This window comes from Tympanuchus pallidicinctus, unplaced genomic scaffold (assembly GCF_026119805.1).
Source record: "Tympanuchus pallidicinctus isolate F22 unplaced genomic scaffold, pur_lepc_1.0 scaffold8, whole genome shotgun sequence".
In the NCBI taxonomy this organism is placed as follows: Eukaryota; Metazoa; Chordata; class Aves; order Galliformes; family Phasianidae; genus Tympanuchus; species Tympanuchus pallidicinctus.
The window spans coordinates 23249487-23271283 of NW_026294802.1; the positions used below are offsets into that span (position 1 = coordinate 23249487).

Below are 21797 nucleotides of genomic sequence, written 5' to 3' on the forward strand. Positions count from 1 at the left end.
AGACAGATTCAGCAGGTCAAGACTGATGCTGGACTGGAAGGAATCCACAGCCACTTATGTCACTGAGGCAGAATGTTTTTTATGCTTGAGAGGAAGGTTTCTACAATGCGAGGCTCAGCGACAACTAGCGCCACTAGGGAGATGCTGGAAGCAGCTCAGAGGGCGGGCAGACAACCAGTAGAAACTACACTTGCTCCATATGGCTCACTTTTGTATTTTCTGTAAAAGCAGACACAAGTCAGTGCCTGACACTACCTAAAAATAGGACTGTGTGGTTATTCTATGGAATAAACATACAAACATTTGACTGTCATGTTGCCATAACTTTGAATAAGCAAGTAAACTTACAAAAGAACATTTTAGAATGAGGATTCTTAACTGGAAATTTCATGAACCTTGGGAGTTACCAGTACTGCATTCAGCTCTGCGTTCTTCAACATAAGAAAAATGGAGACCTGCTAGAGCAGGTCCAGAGGAAGATCACAAGAAAGATCAGAGGCCTGGAGCACCTCTCTGGTAAAGAAAGGATGAGGGTGATAGAATTGTTTAGTCTGTAGAGGAGAAGATGCCAGAGAGACCTTATAACATCCTTCAAGTACCTAAAGGAGAACTACAGGAAAGATGGGAAAGGATTCTTCATCAGGGATGTTTTGTTAGGACAGGAGATAATGGTTTTAAAATAAAAGAGGGTGGATTTAGATGAGACTTTAAGAAGATATTCTTTACTACAACAATGGTGAGACACTGTTGGGATTCAAGAAAGAATATTCAGAGCAGAAGCTGCAGAGCAAGTTAAACAGCATAAGAAAGGAATGCTGAGAAGAAAGGACCCCTCCTGAAGAGAAATACAAAGATCAAGTAAGCTGCATGATAATGCATGATAATGACCCTGACTGGAGGAAGAGTGGTGGCTTGGAATGACTCATGACTCAGATTGGATAAGCGCTGCATGCAAGGTTAAGGAGTGTTTGTGGAATGTTCTGTTGACATGTAAAGGCAGGTGGGAAAGTTACAAGAGAAAAATTGTGAATGTAAACAAGGGATGTTTGAACCTGCAATAAACGGTTTGGGTTGTTCACATCTGATCTGTGCCTCAGACACTGCAAGACACTGGAACAGATTGTCCAGAAAAGCTGTGGATGCCCCATCTCTGGAATTTTTCAAGTCCAGGTTAGATGGAGCATCAAGTAACCTGATCTTGTGGGAGGCATCCCTGTCCACAGTTGAGGGGTTGGAACTAGGTTATATTTAAAGTCTCTTCCAACCTAAGTCATTCTGCATTTCTATGCTTTAAAGGTAATGATACATGGTATAGAAATGAAATATGCATAGTTTCTGTAGATGACCGAGTCAGTTTTGTCTGTACCATCCTCCCGAGTACTTTGGGCAAGACACCCCAGATGGGAAGATGGATAACACTGGGTAGATGTTCTCAAAAGAGCTGCAGGAACAACAGATACATCCCTGGTAGGGGATTTACAGTATCTGTGAAGTAGTATGAGCAGAAGATTGCATCTTGCGAAGTGTGGAACTGTGCTAGTTTTTCCTCAGTTGAGGATCAGCTGCAGACTGCTCAAGAATCACTTGTAAACAATCTATCTTCTATCAGCAGCAGAATTAACATAGCAGGAGCTATGTTCATGACTATGTTCATGACATCTCTTACAAGCTTCATGAAAATTCTCCTGTGAAAATAGGATATACCTTTAACAATGATGGCAAAATGTATTAAGGCCATCTCTTTCACATTTACCCGAGCTAAAAGAGCGAATAACTAAACATTTAGGAGGAAGATACATGGGGAAATTTGACACTGAAACATCTAAAAAAAAAATTATGATAAAGCAGAATTTGGTCACATATGTTTCAACATAAAATGTGACATCTACTTTATTTTTTAAAAATGTATATACTGTAGGAAACATATTCATTTCTTGAGACCTTGCCAGGAATATAAAGCATACATACATACAAAAGAACCAAAAGCATTTTATCTAGAAGAAAGCTATAAAAATATACTCAATTATCTGAAAATCACTAGTGTTCTTCTTTTAGCTGTTGGACAGCTTAGTGTAAGCCTGGAGACTTTGACACAAAATCTGTATTCTAATGCTAGGGCAAAACCAAAAGAAGCACTTGTAGAAACTGCTTTTTAATATGATATTGTGTTAACTGATTACATAAACCCTTCAAATCAAGAAATAGTTTAATCCTCCACACTATGATTAAACCATCTAGTGGAAATTATATTTATTTTGCTTACAAGTACATTTCTCCTTTCCCCTTCATTCTGTGTGTGTGTCTTTATATATGTTGTTACAGTAAGACATTTAATCAAACCCTTTTGAAGTGGTAGAGTGGAAACAGCTGTTTCTGACAATGTGTCGATGATATGGGGCTTAAAGCTGTCATGAACTCCAGATTGCAAGCAGCACTAATATGTGGTTGGGATGGTAGTGACTTGCAGGTCATGGCAACTCCTTGAGGAATGCTTCTAAGCCAATCAGCTCAAGGTGGTGGCTCAAAGTCTTAAAGCTTTAGTGAGCTCTCTTTCATTTAATGCTTTTGAGGTCACACTTCAAAGTGCTCTTTTTTCTAAAGAGCCACTGGCCATATGTGGGGGTTCTAGAGCAGATTTTTAAAGATTGCTTGCTTCAAGTTTGGACTTAAAAAATTAGAAATGCAGTTCCATTACACAAAGGATGTCTTACAAGTTCAATAAAACCCGAAGCTTACATCAATAACTCACTTTATTGTAAAGAATGATAGCTTAAAAAAAGTTTCTGGATGACTGATTTTTCCACAACAAAGTGAGCTTAAGGCTCACATTTCAGAGTGCCTAACAACTCATTAAAACAATTTTCTGATATATGAACATTACAAGACATAGGGCACCTAGAAACCATCTGTGAATACAGACTTTCCTCAACAATATTCCCACTCAAAATACTTACTGCAGAAATGTCTGTCTATCCAAGAAACCTGCACTTTCATTTCTTCATGCAATTGTATTTGTTAAAATTAGACTAACATCCATCTAAGCCAACACTGTTAGAATGAACACGTATGGGCTTTTTATTAAGAAGGCCCTAAAATGATTTTGTTTTGACAGCACTGTGGGTATACATTTTTCAGAAAATATTTTAAAAGGTCCAGGGACTAGGGAAAATAATCTCTGTAGGTTACCTATAGAGTTGAAGGAAGAAAAATAAGTCCTGTAAGAAATTATTCATAGCAAATAAGAGTAGACTTCTCTGAACTGCTTCCTAGATACCTCTCCTCTTTGGCTCTCCAGGGGAAAGTCAGCTCTGTAAAGTCTGCTTGGAAATAAATAAACAATCTTGAAAATGCTTGCCTTTTCACTGAAGTTCAAAAAAAAAAAAAAATTCCCATCTCCACAGAAGTATTGTATTCCATGGAAAGTATTGCTCTTCTAAAATTTGACTGGATGCTTTCAAAGAAGATAAATACTCATCTAATGTAAATACAGCCAATCATGAACATTTTTTGACAACAGTTGGATCTAAATCCAGAATAACTACAGTCAGATTTCTTTTTTTTTCTTTTTTAACCAAGCTTAATCTCAGCTGCTGCTGCTGCTGCTATACTGAAGTGCTATAATTCTTTTACACTCTGCAGAATGGAGTAACCAAAAGCAAAGATGTTCAAATGAATATATATATATAATAATAACTCATCTGTGCTGTTTTCAGTAGTTCCTTTACTATGCATAACCTTTTTTCAAATACATAACTCATTGTAATACAGCTTTTCAATATCTTTAAAACTTATCAGAATTAATTCAATGGTGATATTTACTATTTACTAATTTCAACTGCTGTGTGGTTTTTTATTTAGGTTGTTTTTAGCCTCCTTAGTCACAATTTCTACAAAAATGGATTGACTGAATGAGAAAACGATCCAGACACTGTTGCCACTGTACCCCAGTCTTGAGACACTGAAATAGTGGAAAGCTTGCTTAGGAGACAAATGCAACAATGGAGATTCTGATGTTTGGGAAAAAATTAAAAAACAAAACAAAAAACAAAACAAAAAGCCAACAATGAAATGGCCAACTCATTAGTTCTGAAAGTCATAACTCAGGAAATTATTTACAATAAAACATGGACCAGAATGAGGTCAGTATCACATGGTAGTCTCTGTACTTCGCCATACCGCAGCTTCATTTCCTGTATGTGTGCAGTTTAGTCCCCAGAGCTACTGTGGGTGTTTTGAAGTTGAAGCATCTGGGATGTGCTAGGACCTCACTGTGACAACTAACAGGACACAGCCCCAGAGTTAGAATGCTGACACTAAATTTGTTTCATGAAGGTTCAGATGAGAATCTGAATTCCCTTACTAGCAGTAAAACACTGAAGAGTTTGTAGCTACTCTCACTGCTACTAAGGCTAATATTTCATAGTAGAGATATGAGTGATATTCGATATTAAAGAATATGCAATATTTGCAAAGAAATAGATACTCAGATACAAGAAATTGTAAATCTGAGTATTGTTTCAGGCTGCACTAGTTATCTATCTCTCAGTACCTAGGTGCTGATCTAATTCTAAATAACTGATAATTTAGGTGTCTTGGTACAGTGAATAACAAAGAAGTTGTAACAGAGAAATGGATCACCAACTTAGGGTTCAACTTAGGACTTGGTGGAAGGTTATCTTCAGACCTGAAAATTCTATAGTGTTAAGACTTTTTTTTTTTTTTTTTTTAACTGAAATTGCTAACATATTTTCAAATTAAGTACTATAGACTTCTATGACAAGAATGTGTTCTATATTTCATTTATTACATATGCAAGGCATGAGGTTTTAAAAATAAATTCTGTCCCTTATATCCACGATTGGTGCTTTTTTTTCCAAAGCATGAAGGTAATTGAAAAGGAATATAACAATGAAGTGTTAAAATGAAAATATTTTATTCCCTTAGTTCCTAATACAGTAAAAAAGGTAATGAGCTTTTATTTTTGTTTTCTAAAAAAGAGCATTTACACATTCTTACACATTTCCACTTCAATGAATAAACATTTATTTGCTGTTGTACTTCAATCTTAGAGGAACTATCTCTAAAATAAAAAAATTGTTTGTTGAACAACAATGTTTTGCCAGAAGTTCAGAAAGAGGAAAAGTCTTAAATTATTATTTAAAATGCCCTAAATAATCACAAAATAGCCTTTCGTTGTCCTTTTATTAGAGAAAACAGATGAAATTAGGAGAGCTTTCCAAACTTAACACATTTAAAAATAGACAAAGAAATCTAAATCTATATTTTAAAACATGTTGGCCAAGTATGACCTGGTGTTAGAATAAAATGGAAGTGTGGTGATTGTTCTAACAATCTTTATCTGACTACCCTATAATTAACCACTAAAAAAGTATGTATGATACAGGCCAAGAGATCAAACATCAGCAAGAAGTCTCTCCTCAGCACAAACAGTTTTGCACTACAGAACATTCATCAGTTTAAGTAATGTATATCAATAAGAAGGTACTTACATTAGGTCTTAATCCTGCTGCCAGTTCATAATACTTCTCAGCTTCTTCATTAAGACTGGCTTGTCTATCAAGACAGAAAAAAACCAACATAATTACACCTTTTTTTCCATATACAAAAGCACACTTAAAAAAATTACTGCAACCATTTCCCACTACTTAAGCATATTACCATAACAAATGCATGAAATACGGAAATCTTTTAGATTGCATTTCAGAATATCCATTACAAACATTTTTGTGCCTTATTTTCTTCTTCGCTCTGAAAAGGTATTAGTGCACACTGAAGAGTACTGCAGAAAGCCAAATACTCATCTGAGGCAGAAACACACATGTACCAGTCTTCATCAGATGAATATTTAGCACACTTTTGTAATTAGCCATACTTTAACAGCAAATTATTAAGCAATATGTTATACAATAGTGCAGTTTATTTCTGTGTGCACTGTTATCCAATTATAAGAAAGAAAACAGAGAATACAATGATTTCTTAAAAATCAGTTTCCTTGATTCAGGGAAATAATTTACATAAGAGTTCTCATTTTGGCAACTACTCACACCAAGAGGGGTTTTTTAACTTAGAACACATAACCCATGGGACTGAGCTTCATGGTTCCTGAAGTACTATTAGCCCACCTTTGCTCTTCTTCCTTTCACACAGACAACAACTACATTCTCCTATAACTTAAATTATTACATCTTCATTCCCACTTTTTTTTTTTTTTTTTTTGTCAGAGTGGGCTCTTGTAATCTTTTCCTTCAAACTCATTTCTTCTTCTTTTGTCTCCAGCTTCTTAATTTCCCTTCAAATAATCATTGTGGCCACTGGCCCAATGTCTTCCACATCTTAAGAAAGATGACAAATATTTAGAAATGACCAGTCAGGTAAGATAGGTATCTTCTGCTATTGTTCTATCACAATAATGAAGCCATCATGGTATCGTGGGTGGGAAAAACATACACACACACTCACATACACATATGTAATTGTTGCATGACAAGCTACCTGTCCTAGGACAGGAGTTCTTCAGGGTATTTGTGGGTGTTACATGATTATAGATGCATTTCTATGATACAAGTGAAAAACCAGAAAACGAATACAACACAGACTGCGGTAGGTTTTTCTTCTTTTTTTCCCCCTTTTTCTTCACCTTCCAAGAACACTTCAAAGAGTATCAGTCATAGAGCACTCATACCTGGAGATTTTACCATGTTTGTTACATATGAGGTTTTACATGTTTCAGTGATTACATTGTGTTTTGATTTTACATTCCCATCCACCCAAATTTTAAACATAGTCACACTACACATAACAGGCAATTTCAATCAACGCATCTTGACAGACAGTGATTGGTCCTGGGAGGAAAAAGGGAGGATGGATAAACTCTTTGAAGTTTCTTAATAATTCACATGCAGGCTGAAACCACTTTCTGACTATGCACTGAGTAGAACCCAGTTGATACCTGTGAACTGTTTTAAATTACTTTACACATGCATCATCAACATAGTGGTTGTCATGGTTAGAAACAGTTGAATATCTGAAAATATTCATTCAACATGCTTCTGAATCACTCCTGCTAGGCACAGGAAGCTCTTGAAACTACTGGAAAAAAAAATTCTCATATTTGCAAATTTCAGTACTTGCTACAAGGCACGTAAATTGAAATTTATGACATAGCACTTTCTCCTGTTTCTACTTAGTATGATGCTTTCACTACAGTCCCATTCCTCATTCTAAAGGCAATCATCCTTAGTTCACACGAAAGGATCTTACAGAAGCTGACCTTCAACTGCAACTTAGCACTGTCAATACACCAAGCTCCAGCCAACATAAGACATTTCCAATACATGCTTCACTACATTCCATTACAATGTATCTAGTTTTGCTGAAAGGCTTCAAATAGAGGCTATAAGCACAACAAATACTTTGAAAGTAAAACATGTGACCAGTTACTATATTAGGGATCACCTCCACAACAGCTATATGGCCCTGGAATTAAGCTGTTTGAAGAACAAATTTGTCAAGAAAACAAATTTTACAGACAACTACTATGCAAATTTATGGGGGAAAAAAAAGAAAAAAGTAAAGATCAGTCTATCCCTTGTTCAGAATATTTAAAATTCGGTAATTAGTGGAGTACAAAATAAATTGAAATTTAAGGAATTCTGTTATCATCCTTCATCTAAAGTAGCCGTAACCCAAATTATAAAGAATTTATCTGCAATTCTAAATAAGCAACTTCATGTTTTTTAATCTTGTGGTGCTAGTAATGATGGAAACAGGATTCTGACAGGAGGGAAAGATGATAAGCTTCCTAACTAAAAAATGTAGCATTGAGAATGATTACAATTAAAAAAGAACAGGATTTATTAAAAAAATTCTGAGTTGCTGTTATCTTCCCTGACATTCATGACACCTTGCATCACTCACATCAACATCAATTTCTGCTTCTTAATCCATAACACATTTCTAAAGCATATCACTTCTCTCTTAGGGCAGTTCACTTCCATGCCTTCTGAACTTCTATATTTTCTACCTCAAAGACATGCAGTCCACTAAGAATCTAACCAAACAGATTTTATAGCTGAGGTACCTCAATAGCAGTTGCTTGCCTACACGAAACTGTTATATTTACTAATTTCAGCTTTTCTTTTATGATTCTCCTTAGCATTCATCGGTACCATAGTTTCTAGCTTTCTCACTCCATGCCACTCTGAGTATTTGTTTCTCTTCTTACTAATTTGTATTTTGGTACTGCTTTCTACTTGGAATCACCTCAGCTCTCCTTCATTCAAAGTATTCTGAAAACCATTATGAGTCCTCCAGACTCATAATGGAATTGCAGTTGCTTTGCCCCAGAGTAGTTGCTTTGACCCAATGGACAATCTATTTGCCTAATTTCTATTATGTAAGTAATATATTGAATAAATTGCTAAGCATAGCAATAAAACAAGATGGGCAGCAAAAATGAATCAAATCATAATGCCTGTGGTTTTAAGGAAATACTTGGCAGCATTCAATTTGACTTTGCCATGCTGAACCTTGCTATATCATCCACACCAGCTGAGACTCCAAGAGCATATTAAGAGGACATTACAGTCTTCCACAAAGAAAGCTGTATATTTAAATGAAAAATTAGACCAACTAGACATCCCAAGTGGGCACAAAAGGATTCTAGCTAAGCTAAACTATCAGGGCTTTTTTTCTTGGTAGTGGTGGGTTTTTTTTAGAGTTTTGGTTTAGAGACTATTTTGTTGTTGCCATTTTCAGGTTTTTAATTCTGCTTAAATATTTAAAATAGAGAATGCTGTTCAGAATCCCTCAGCAAAATACTGGTTGAAATCTACAAGTATACAGACCTAACAAGATCAAATAGCCCTTATTTCAAAATCCTATAGAAATATTCAAGGTATAGAGGTAATAGAAGAGGTATAGAAATATAGAGGTATAGAAACCTCTCTTTGAAACACAGGCCACTCGGCTGAAGCTGATTCTACCTGTTTTAATATAATTTTCATTTTCTTTTGTTTACTGTCTTCAATAGTAAAATTACAGCCAAGCAACACATCTTCATTAGAGAAATAACCTAAATAACAGTTTTGTGCTGATTAAGTACGTTTTTTATTTCCTTTCTCATATATTTTCTAAGCATAGATACAATCTGAATGAAATTAAGTATTCTCACACCTGTCAAGCACACAATAGATAATAGTTATCCTAAAAACAAGTATGGAGAATACCTATTACAGTAATATGAGATTAATGATAATGTGCAGGCAGAAGCTCAATGTTACTGAATCTGCCATCTTTAAAAGGAAAAAAAAATTCCATTTAAAGGAAAGGAAAAGGTCTAACATTTTATTAATTTCAGAAAGAGAACATAATTAAATATAAGACTATATAATCGTATAAATATATAATCGTATAAATATATAATATATACAATATATATATAAATATATAATTAAATATAAGAATATATATTGAATCACATATATTGATAATATTAATTCCTCTTGTGTAGCTTCAAGTATCCTCAAGCATTAGCTTGAGGATATTTAGATTTCAAACCATCATACTGTTCCCTGTTGATACTAGCAAAAAATGTGTCACTTCCAGTATTCTCTAGTTACATCCAGATCAGATTCAATCTATTCTTTGAAGTTGCTTTGTATTCTAAAAACTTTAAAGATCAGATGAAAGAAAAGTCTTCACAATGTTCTTCACAAAATAAACCAAGCGTTCTTCTGTGCAAGAAAAATAATGATCTGGCTTGTGAATAACAGAAATTTTAAAAGTACTAAATTATAAGCGCTCAGGAAAGTAGAAAGAGATAGTACTAAATTCTGCAACAGTTTCATTCAAGTTCTTTTTATCAGCAATATTGAATTATTGACAACAGTTGCTGGGCTTTAAAAAAAACAACAAACTCTATACAAGCAAAGACTGTAAAAAGTTTTTCCTCCAAAACAGAAGAGAAAATTGAATTAGATTTAAACACACTAACCTGAGCATATGGGCAGCGTTGAAAACAACATCAAATTCTGTATTATCAAGTTCAGCTGCCTTCTTTGCCATCTCAGCTGCTTCAATCAGACGGGATTCCTCTAGCAGGAACTGACCTGCAATGGAGAACGTGAGGTTGATGTCATAAAAACCAACTGATATATGATGCTTCAGATAATACAGTTGTGAAATACACATTTTTCAAAAATTGGATGTTCCACACTCAGTGTTTGGTCATTTGCTGATTTGCTCTACGTTACAACATGCAAGATCTGTCTCGTTTCCTACATAATCCTTATCTGTTCTGTAAAAAAACTCAGAAAGTATCTAAAATCACATTAATGAATTTTACGATGGCACAATCTTATTCATTAGACCACGTAAAAACCGAAAAGAATGAATAATGTAATATGAACCAAATTTTAACTGAAGTACAGTACTTTGGGAAGAAAACCACATATCATCTAATAAAACTCCATAAAAATGAATTTTCATTGAAGAAGGAGAAAATGCCTTGGAAGACACTCCAGCCACCTTAATTCTGTTCCTTTTAATGATTTTTTTACATTTACTTTATAAAATGTGTTATTTTGGATCAAGGACATTTCAAACCATTTCAAGGGTTTCAGCTATCTAGACTTTGTCTAAATAACATATTTGGAAAATGTATCTTAAAGTATGGTGATGACACATTCCAGCATCCCATGCTTATTTTATCTTACTTTTGTAAAGTAAGATCAGTCAACCAAAAGTCTACAAGGCCATCACTTGCCACAAGTCTCTTCAGGGGCAGCAGCCCATGAACAAATGGTTTCTTCTCACAGTGAGGGATTTTGTTTCTTGCTTGTCTCCTTTCCTCACACATTCCCTGTTCTATTGATACTCGTTTTAAGCATATGCAGAAAATCCACATAACTAGAGCTAGCAAGGTCTATAGAGGCCACAGTGAATCCAATGATGCTTGATACAATGAACACACATGCAGAAGGAATTACCACAACACCAAAAGTGATGAAAGACAGCTTTCATAGATTTTTGCTTTTTCTCTATGGATGCATTTCAACTTGGCAAGAGATTCTTTATTCAGGTAGCTACCTGTCTTAGTTATTCAGATGTACAAAAAGTTTTGGGAAAACAATAAAATAAATGCCTTACTGCATTTGTAGCATAAACCTTGCTTGCTTTAGTTACATCCACACTCAAATAAGTGCCATCCTTTTACGCATAATGATGCTTTGTGTTGTTTCCAGAAACAAATAATTTCCAAAGAGGTTTTCTTACATGGATCAACAGCAGTGACAAAGATGAAGAGGAGGAAGGGGAGAAACACACACACACAAAACAACATACAAAAACAGTTTGAATCATAAAAAGTAATTGAACTTCAGAATTAGAAACCATCACTTAAACCATTAATTAGAGCCTCTTACAAAGGAGAAAATGTCAGTTTTCCTGCCTCGTAACAAGAATACAAACAAATACCAAAAGTTTTCTCTTATTTCCTCTTCTTTTTTTCTGTACCATTTTAGGGTTTACTTTATGTGTAATTAGACAAACACTAATATGAATTTGAAAATTCCCACGCAAGTAAGTGTTCTAATTACAATAGGCAGTTCTTAATCTGGGTTGATTTTCTAAATTCCTTACAGAGAAATCTTTGAAATAAGCTTGAACAGCTGACATTCCGATTCTTTCAACAAATGAATTGGATGAGTAATACTAATCTTGGGTCTATGCCAAAGCAAACTAGCCTTAAACTGTTAACATTAAGTTTGTTGGTGGTTTTTTTTTTTTAATGGAAAGCATGGAGTTAGGAGAACAAGATTATAATAACTGGATGGGCTATTTATACATCCAGCAAGAAGGTGAGAAAAAGAATCTTTCAGACTTCAAGATATAGTCAGCCTTAGAAGATCATTCTGAAAAAAAATCTTCATACTTAGGAAAAATATTGTGCAGCTTAAAACCCACAAATAAAGTCAAGTGATCATCAGGGCAATTAATTCCACACGGGTAGAAAAAAACTTCATTGTTCTCGACAAAAAATTACTCAAGTCCATCTTTAGAACCACGCTTCTCGTTGTCTGTATGAAACATTTCAACACTGGACCTCAACCAAGATGTTATCTCATATATATTTATAACTACCCTACACGTAGTAGAATGTAGATGATATGCTCAATTTAATGTGATCTAATAAATGATTTTCTTGAATCAAGATTTACTTTATTAAGACAGTAAAATTATTTCACTTCATCCATATAATTTCTAAATTACATTTTTTTAAACCATTTCAAACTAATACTAATGGTTTGTTGGCAGTCCTAAGCGAAACACACTTGGTTAATTTTTAGCTCTTTAAGAGATCTATAAGATCAACATATCACTGAAAATATTATGAAATTCCTACATACTTTGGGATTTCTACAAGAAGGCTGATTTAGAGAAAGTCATTATTTACATTTAGCAAGTGCATTTCTAGTTAAAACCTTATTTATCTTAATAGCCTTTTCTAGGACTTTGGATGCATACATTCCATTAATCTACATGGACATACGAGAAATGTCAGCAACAGCTATAAACGAATGTTTTCAATTGTTAAAAGTAAAATTTGCCCTGTTTGCTATTAGACCTCTTAAGCATGCCTCTATAATAGGATTACATTACACAGCACATTAAAAGTTTACCTTTACTACAGGTTTACCAAAGCGAACTAGAACAAATTGCAATTTATCCATGACCCCAGCTAAGTACAAGCAAAACGCTCCGGGACCACACATTCCCATAAACAAGTCTCTTTCCATATCGCAGGATTAATAACATTGCCAGTAACTCATGTTAAGTGGTAAAGAGCAGATGACACATGGCACCCAGTAGAACCAACTATAGCACCTCTTACATCTGAACTCTTACAGAATCCTGACAGCAAAGAAAAGGAGAAGACCCCCTGAAAGGACCCATCCCTATCATTTCCTGAGTAGAGGTGACTTAATCAGAGGTTGCTGATTAAACAATTTCTTCTGTCACCTTTTCAATCTAATGAAAAATCAATACCTGAGTGCATAACAGATGTGTGGTGGGCTGCTACCCCTTACTGCCAAGCACTCCCCCACTCAATCCCACCTCTCAGCAGTATGAGGTGAAAAAAATATAGGAAGAAAAAAGGAAGAAAGCTTAGGGTTCAACACAGACAGTTTAATATGTGAAAAAAGAGGGGAGGGAGGGAATTGCAAAGTAAAGGAAACTGCTCACCACTTCTCACTTGCAGACTAATGTCCAGCCACTCATTGAACAAAGGATACCTTAGAAGCCAAAAAATTTTTTTCTGCAACTATCCCAGTTCTTATCGCAGAGCATCATACTATATGTCACAGAATATCCCTTTGGCCAGTTTGGTCATTCATCCGAGCTGGTCCTTACTTCTCCCAGTCAGAGTAGGAGGAGCCAAAACACCAGTGTATTTATCAATGCTGCTTTAGTCACAGATTCAAAACCCAGCATCATCCAGTTATAACTTAGGAAAAAAGGTTAACTTCATCCCAGCCAGACATGGTATTAGGTGGAAACTTACAGCTGACAATTGAAATTTGACAGGTTCTCCTGAAATGCAAACCAAATTCATTCACACATTTAAATTTGATTTACAGCATATAAGTAGTGGTAACCCATTTTGAAAACATTAGTTTCTTATAAAATGATATACAAAGATCATTCAAAAATAAACTAGATTGGCAGGTTAGTGTTGTGCTTTCCTCATTAAAAAAAAACTGACCTCTGAACTTTTCCTGTCAAAGCTATAAAGATGTGTTTTCTTAAGACAAGAGCACTACCAGGGCAAAGTATTGGCTAGATCCTGAAAGTGAATCAGTAAGTCTCATCCACAAGCCTCTAGATTGAGGAACAACTTGTGTGGGTCTAAATTTATGTGTAGGATTTTCTCCTTTGAGAGGTAGCTGGCAAACTGCATGATTTGTGAGATACTGCCCAGTATCACGTACAGAGCGTTCTTAGTGCAGGTGTCATGAATCTGACTCTTGCCAACAACATAAATTATGGCAGCCTGTTTTTTGGAATTAGAACCAGGTTTTTTTAGAAAACAGTTTTCTAGAAGCTTTTGATCCAAGATTTTCTTCCTTCAAGAAATTAATAGTTCTCATTAACTAGAATAAGTGAAATCCATAGTCCAGGTGTGATCTTCAACAATACTGTTCTCTGTCTGGAGCAACATTACTATTTTAAATATAATTTTTCATCTTTCTTACTAGATAGCACAGAGATGAGTGTAAATGCATAGCCAAGATTTCTCAAAGACCTCTGGGAGAAGATGATTCAATGCTTTGTTATCTTCTCAGACGTTATTTTTTTCTAAGCCCTAAAATATCCAAGCCTCAGAAACAGCATAAATACTGAAGGATCCTACACCTGCAGCACTGTTCAAACTTTTTCTTTCAAATGATCAACAGCGATTTGAGTCCACATTTGACTGGGAAAAAAAATGAGGCAATATACATGTATCTGAAAAATAACATAAAAAGGTATTTCAATTCAATTTCAGTTTTCTTTTTACGGATTGTTTCCACTTCCTAGTTGGAAAATAACAACAACAACCACCACCCTAACTTTCACCTTCTGCCAAAATTTTTAACAAATATTCATCCAAAGAGATGAAAGCGGACAGCTCTACTCTGTGTAACAACCTCTCTAAAATGATCATGAACATTTGTAAAGCATTTTGTAAGACATGTGCCAAGAACCGTTTAGAAGCCATACATCTAAATGACTAGCTCTGTTACTTTGTTGTGATATAGAAGATATTAATTGGTTGGGATATGCTTATGCATAAATATCTTTCACGTTAAGAGCACAAGGACATTAGTGCCTTTCTCTAGAACCTCTCTCCTATCAACTTCTGCCCTACAGGCATTACGAGCTTTTATTTCACTAGATAAAACTGAATGTTGCATCGATCTTTCTTTGGTTCAAATTTTCTATTTTTTTATTCATTGGCAAGCAGTCAAAGGTACTTTGTACCAAAACAAGGAGAATTTCTAAAAGAGTGCACCTTGCTAACACTGCTTTTAAAACAAATCACTCTGAATGATCTCTGAATTCTATTGGTTCTGTTCTTATTCAAACTTCAATAATTTATATTCTTGTCCCGATATCTTTACTAATGCAAGAAAAACTAAGTAAACTGTCTTCCAAATAAGAAGGAAAAGATCTTCCAAGTCCCACCATAATAGGGAATTGTTAATATTTGATTTTTTAAAAAATAGATATACCTTTGTCATCAAGTCTTTTGTATATTATCCTATGCAAAAGATTTTTCTCCGTGGTAGTAACTTAACTATTTTAACCTGAGAGATAGATATATCAACACCATAAACTCACATATCAAATCTATTTATAATGAATGTCACTAGCAATACCTTCAGCACATTCAATGCTGAGGATATGAAGCCCAATATTTGTTGGTGTTTTCACAGCACTTTGAGTTCCAACATAAACCAAAACAGGTATCATGTTCTGGGTGAGCTAATGCATTTTGTCATCTGAAGCATACATAAAGGCTACAAGATCATGTCTTGAGAACTGAACTACATTCTCACTGGCACAGTGGCAGGACCATGTCTGAAGTTGTCATTAACTCTGTGGCAATCTGAAGCAAAGGAGCAGATGCAGGTATTTCTCTAAATTGAAAAGTTTCAATAGCTGTGGAAGGAATAAGAGAAAAGATCTCCTTTCTGAGTTGATATCCAAAACTTTGCAGCTGATGAATCAACGTCGCAAGATGCCAGGTCAACAGACATGACCTAATGTAACTGTTTCCTTCAAGAGTTTCAAAACAGATTCATTGGCTGTGAATGAGCAGTTTCCAGCGCAAGGAAATGTTCGCTAAAGATCCTGCTTTCCTGTTAAGACAATTTCTCACTGAATTTGTAGGATGTGACAGAATAAACAAAGAGAACTTACATCAGAGTCACAAAGATGAAGGCAGTTTTCCAGTTTGTTTTATTGCTTCTTATATCCTATTCCACCCTTATATAAAGCTGCTCTCTGCCTTTCTTGCTGAAAGGGGTGATGGGGAGCCTATCCTCTCAATTGTTTCCTTCTGAGAAAACAATTACATGCAAATAAGATGTATAAAAAGACTGTCTAAGCCAGTGCAACATCGGTATCTGCACTGTCTTGAAACACTCCTTTTTCTATGCCTTTTCCTTTGTCTGAAAAACTTATCTGTTGCAGTTGTGCTAAATATACCATTGGATGTCATCCAGAGCACAACCAGAGGTAACAGAGAAAAAAATAAATTGTGAGCTTTTGAGACTCGGTGTTTGAGCTTGTAGCCATATCTAGATCACTAGAAGCTCTCAACGAAACATAAAATTGATTACACTACAGAGGATCTGATGTTTTTTCACATTCTAATCTAGATTCTAGACACTATATCATTCCCCAGACACCTGATGATATTTGGAAAATAGATATTTGGAGGGGAAAGATCTATCCAGTTGCACTTCTGTAGCAGCTCCATGTTGTCTCTTCAAAAATCTTCATAATGAGATTGCAATCATAGGTCAAAACATATAATCATTAATAAAAATGTTTCTGGGGATGTTTGCACCACAAGCTTTTCAGTTTCTGCAGAAACTCCAAATTTTGGCAGCATGAAAGAAGCATAAAGCCATATTTCTAGCAATGTTTCCGATCTAAAATTTCTATTCAATATCTCTTGAGCAGTCTAGTGTATTGTGCTGAGGAAGCAGAGTCTACCATATATTCAGGATGTCAAAATGATTACATTTAAGGATACCTCAAGGGAAGAGCCAGAAACATGTAAATTCCACAGCATTTGGGGTCAGTGACCTAACCTGCTTGGAAATATGCCACTCCACTACATTCCACTTCAGTGATGGGTTCTAAAGGGAGTTTGTAATAAATAGTGATTAGAATGGTTGTAATAATCTTCTTTGAATGCTGTATGATAGCAACAGCCTAAGAGCAGCAAGAAGAACTTGAAAGTTTATACACATGCTCATTAAAGTTATTCACAGCTGCCAAGAAAAATGCAAGCAAGACTTCAAATTCTTCCAGATAGTTCAATTTCTACTACATCCCTCTTGTTTGGTTTCCTTTGGAAGAAATACTGTCTATGCTAATAGCAGCTGAACATTTTCTTGAAGTTATTGGAGAGAGTTTTGGGAGCAGAAAGGTTGGAAGATTTGAGTAAGTTACAGCTCTCTGCCTGGTTTAGACCTGCAAATCCTGTCTTCTTTGAATAACATTCACTGATATTGTAGGAGCAGGTACAAGACATAATTCAAGCATCTTAGTTTGATGGCCCTGTATGCTCAATATGGAGAGATTTTTTTCTTTAGAAAGTACACGGTCCACAAAAATACATTGTTTGAGTATCATAAACTTGTTTTTATAGCTTCCCAGCAAAATTATGATATATTTAATATTCCCACACAGTTTAAAAAAAAAACCAAAAACCAAAAAAAAACCACTCTCCATATTTCGTTTACAGAAAGTTTCACTGCATGCATACTAGGAAGGCTGGCAAAGAGACTTAGTGATGGCCATACTGTATCTGGTTGGCCCTGACCCCATCACTGAATTTAATTTTTCAACACACAATCTTTATGTAGCATCTGGTGTTCCCAAAAGAGCAGACCCAGGAACTCAGTTTTATTTATTAGTCAGCATATACTGAACTTCACCAATCTGCCAGTCTGAAATGGACAGTTCATTCACTGGAATTACAAATTGCAAAGTCATTTTTTTCATTTCATTGATGAAGAACTGAACTTCCTATGATCTTAGGTGACATTTCTTCCACTGGCACAAAGCTCTTAAAGAAATCATTAAAATTTCATTGCTAGGTCATAGCTTACATTTCCCTTTTGTATCAATATAACTTACACATTTCATTTTTCATTATTACACTTTTCAGAAGATATTTTCCTTACATATTTGGGAGATAAATAAAGTTTTCCTAGGCTGTTCTTCAGGCAATGAAGACCAAAGGCACAAAGCTTCAGCACTGTGAACAGTATAACTACACATTATATACATCACAGCTAAGAAGAAAACTGATGTTCAAAAACAAATAAGCATTTATTAAATTCAACTTGGTCTAATCAAAACTGATGACTTTAAAGCTTTTTTAAACAGAAAATGTGTATTAAAAATATCCAATTAAAAATCTTAAGTTTTACAGAAAAATTCAAATCTTATACCTGAAATAATTTCATAGTGTTTTTTTTAAAAGCATGTAGGTTGTGCAAAATAAAAAACAAACAAACAAAAAAATCCAACCCAAAGGTTTTTCATTCCCAGAGAATTAAAAATAAACAAATAAAATTTTACTGATGCTTCTGCACTCTCCCCCACTGCATTTCTTCCTCCCAGTTGATTTGCATTTTATCTCTTCCATCTGCTAGATATTTCTGGCAGCGTACTATGCCAGAGTAGCTTATATCAGATCACCTATCAAGACTCACACTTTGTAAGACAGTGGTTGTGGACAACGTTCAGATGTTCAGATAAATTACATGTGAGAAGAACAGAGGAGAAAAAAAGAGTGCACAGAAGAGTGCTACCTGCATTTCAGTCTCAGAGGGGGCTGCCTTGCTCTCTGGTCACTGCAGCAAGAGATACTTCCTCATATTATTTGAAGCAGCAAAACGTCTGCAGTGCAGAGGGATTTGGAGCTCTTCAGACTCTTCACTAGATTTTCTTTCAGACTTCTCCAACTATACTGAGTTTGGGACACACTGCTTTAAATGCACTGAAATCCAAAGCAAGTTACCTACACGAAACTGTTTGTAACTCAAGCACAGAAATACGCTGTGGTGGTATTATCCCAAGGAGATCCAGGAAGCTGTTCACCTCAATTTTCATGGGAACAAAAAAGCTGACTCCTGCACAAAATCATATCTTCTAAGAATAGCTTTGGCTTATGGCCTGAATTAAAGAACTTTATAATAGAAGTGTAAGCCTCTTAAAAGATACAGTGTATCAACAGTCATTTCAGATAGCTCCAATAAAGTCCAAAAACTTAGAAGTCAAAAAGAACATACACACATCCATGGAGCAGACACTATAATTGTGTGCATACACGAGCATTTGGAGGATAATCTTCATATAATAAAATATTCATGCTACCCCACCAACATGCTGTTGTGTCCCAATAGACTGCTCTTTTCATTTGGCTGTTCAGTGAGGTATGTGTTTTATTAGGGATCAATGCCAACTATTTTACTTGCTATTCCAATACATTCATGCTGAGAAATATATATATATATATATATATATATGAACAATATGGCATATAGAGTATGGACCATACCTGTGACCAAGTGCTAAAACGAATACATAGGATGTAGAGATGCGCCTACAGTTCACCAGGGATTCCTGTTTAATATTAAGAATGTCCCTGGTAATATACACTAAAGATTCTTGATCAATACAAGAAGTGAAAGGGAAAGAAGAAAAGGGAAAAAGAAAAAGAAAAGCAATGACAATCTATTTTGAAATTTATAATGTTTCATGCCTGAAATGACAAGATTTTGAGATCAGCTGTACTACATGGACATGTAAGCCCATCCTCCTCATAGTTACTTTGATACAAACATGGAGTAACATTGCTGAATTCCTTGAATTGATCAGAAGCTTAAAAAGTTAAAACTTCTCTTGTGATCCTGTAATCACAGGAAAAGTTTTAACTAGCATTCAACAGACATATAAAATACTCCACAACAGAGACCCAATAGCTTGTACAGTGAGACTTCTTGTTTCTACTGCCCTTAAGTATCACATTTTACTACTGTATATTCCAAACACTCACCAAGTTTTTTTGACTTTCACTGCAAATTTGCAGAACAGAATCTCATTTATTTTGCCATAATGACCACTGCAGAAGTACGTGGAAACCATTTACTCTACTTGCAGCACAATAAAGGAAAACTTTGCTAAAGCTTTTGGGAATAGTCTTAATTAGGAAACAATACACTGTTTTAATGTTGTAGTCTGGTAATGAAGAATAAAATACAGCAGACATGAAGGATGATTTGAATAACCTTGCTTTTAGTGTATTGGTAAACTGGAAATGACACATAAGGAATACTTCAGGAAAAGACAGGCAAGTTAATAGGTAATGAAAGAGAAGAGACAAAAATCTAGATCTGTAATAAATTATTTGCATTTCTAACTTCAATTGTTCTGATGGATAGTTGAGTCATACCTTTGAATTTGTATGCAAATAGAATTTCTGATCACAGAAGATAATTTCTTAATTAGTAAGGCTGGAAGGGGGCTTGAGAAGGATTTCAAGAAATAATGTACTGCAGCTTTTCCTCATTACTTTGAGATATCATCAGCTATACTAATATCCAAGCGAAATAATGGAACTTATGTGCTTATCAAATTTACCTGCACTGGCATGAATAGAACATAACATCACTAACTGAAACAACCAATAATGCAAAATTATGAAACACTGACCAAACAGAAAGAAAATGTGTGAGCAATTCAGAGAAGGAAATCACACAAAATAAAAATACGATTATTATGTGAGATTAAATTTCTGTTTTGGCCATTCATTTTCATCTATATTACATTCACTAGTTAGAAATTGAAGAGGAAATTAAAACAGAATACATAGATATATGCAGAGTTCCTGTGGTTCCCTACCTTTTTCCTTAACTATATTGGAATTTATTACTTCTTTCCATATTTTCCAATTGGGACTATGTAACTTGCATTTTTTATAGATTCATGTATTATCAGTTTTAAAATACAGTGAAAATTAGTCCATAAAGTTAAACATTTTTGGTTCCTTGGGAGTAATCACATCTGGAAATATTTTTTTCACTTCTAGCAAAAACAATCCAAACTTACAAGGATAGCGTCAAATTAGCTGAGTGCTTTAAACAGATTCATGCCTTAGTATGACACAACATAGTCAACTTGTCAAAACCTTTTGTAATACTTACCCATTTCAAGACAAGAAGATGCTGGGAAGAATGTAGCAAAATGCAGACACACTGACTAGTAAAACTCTTATGCACAAAAGTAAAACCTTTAGTTGCCCAACCATGGCTAGCAGCAAAGTTAGGCCAAAACTATTAATAATGTTATTCCAGACCATGAAGCTTAGACATATGGCAGCAGTTGCCTTTCTCCTTTCCCAGCAATTTCAGCAACACTGAAATTCTCTCACAGGGGGAAAGCTATGCAAGATATGAAAATCTTCACCTCTCCCTCTGCGGTTATTAACAAATTGAAACGGAGATGAAGTTATACATGGTAGATTAGTTTTTTGCCCTTTAAAGAAAGTATTATGCCAGTAGCGCTTTTCAAATCCTTAATCACTCAGAGATTAACAGCAAGTCTGGTATATGTGTGGAAACCCTATCTGTCTAAAACATACCATAATGCATATAGCAGTTTCCTTTGGTAGGATCCAGCTGAATTGCCTTCATGAAGTACTTCTCTGCCTCACTCTTGCGTCCCTTGGGAAAAAAAAAAAAGAGGGAGGGGGAAAGATTATTTGAACAGTGTGTCAACATGGAGCCCTCATATACAGTTACAATTTCAAAATTCCAGGCTCGGGAGGGGAGGGGAGGCAAGGGAAGGCAAGGGAAGGCAAGGGAAGGCAAGGGAAGGGAAGGCAAGGCAAGGCAAGGCAAGGCAAGGCAAGGCAAGGCAAGGCAAGGCAAGGCAAGGCAAGGCAAGGCAAGGGAAAAAGAATGCTTTGGTTCTGTGAAATAACACGG

The 21797-nt window shown here is 35.2% G+C and overlaps 1 protein-coding gene across 4 annotated transcripts in view; it reads right to left on the reverse strand.

The window, feature by feature from the left end:
- The window catches only part of TMTC2 (transmembrane O-mannosyltransferase targeting cadherins 2), a 234030-nt gene that overhangs the window by 14931 nt on the left and 197302 nt on the right, over window positions 1–21797 (reverse strand). For 3 of the 4 annotated variants that reach the window (XM_052669219.1, XM_052669222.1, XM_052669220.1), the window contains 3 exons: window positions 21452–21533; window positions 10016–10130; window positions 5511–5574 (listed from right to left, as the gene is read on the reverse strand). In XM_052669219.1, the coding sequence (XP_052525179.1) occupies window positions 5511–5574; window positions 10016–10130; window positions 21452–21533 (261 nt within the window). Of the gene's footprint in view, window positions 1–3284; window positions 3318–5510; window positions 5575–10015; window positions 10131–21451; window positions 21534–21797 lie in introns of those variants that run through there. The other variant, XM_052669221.1, reaches the window with a different exon arrangement.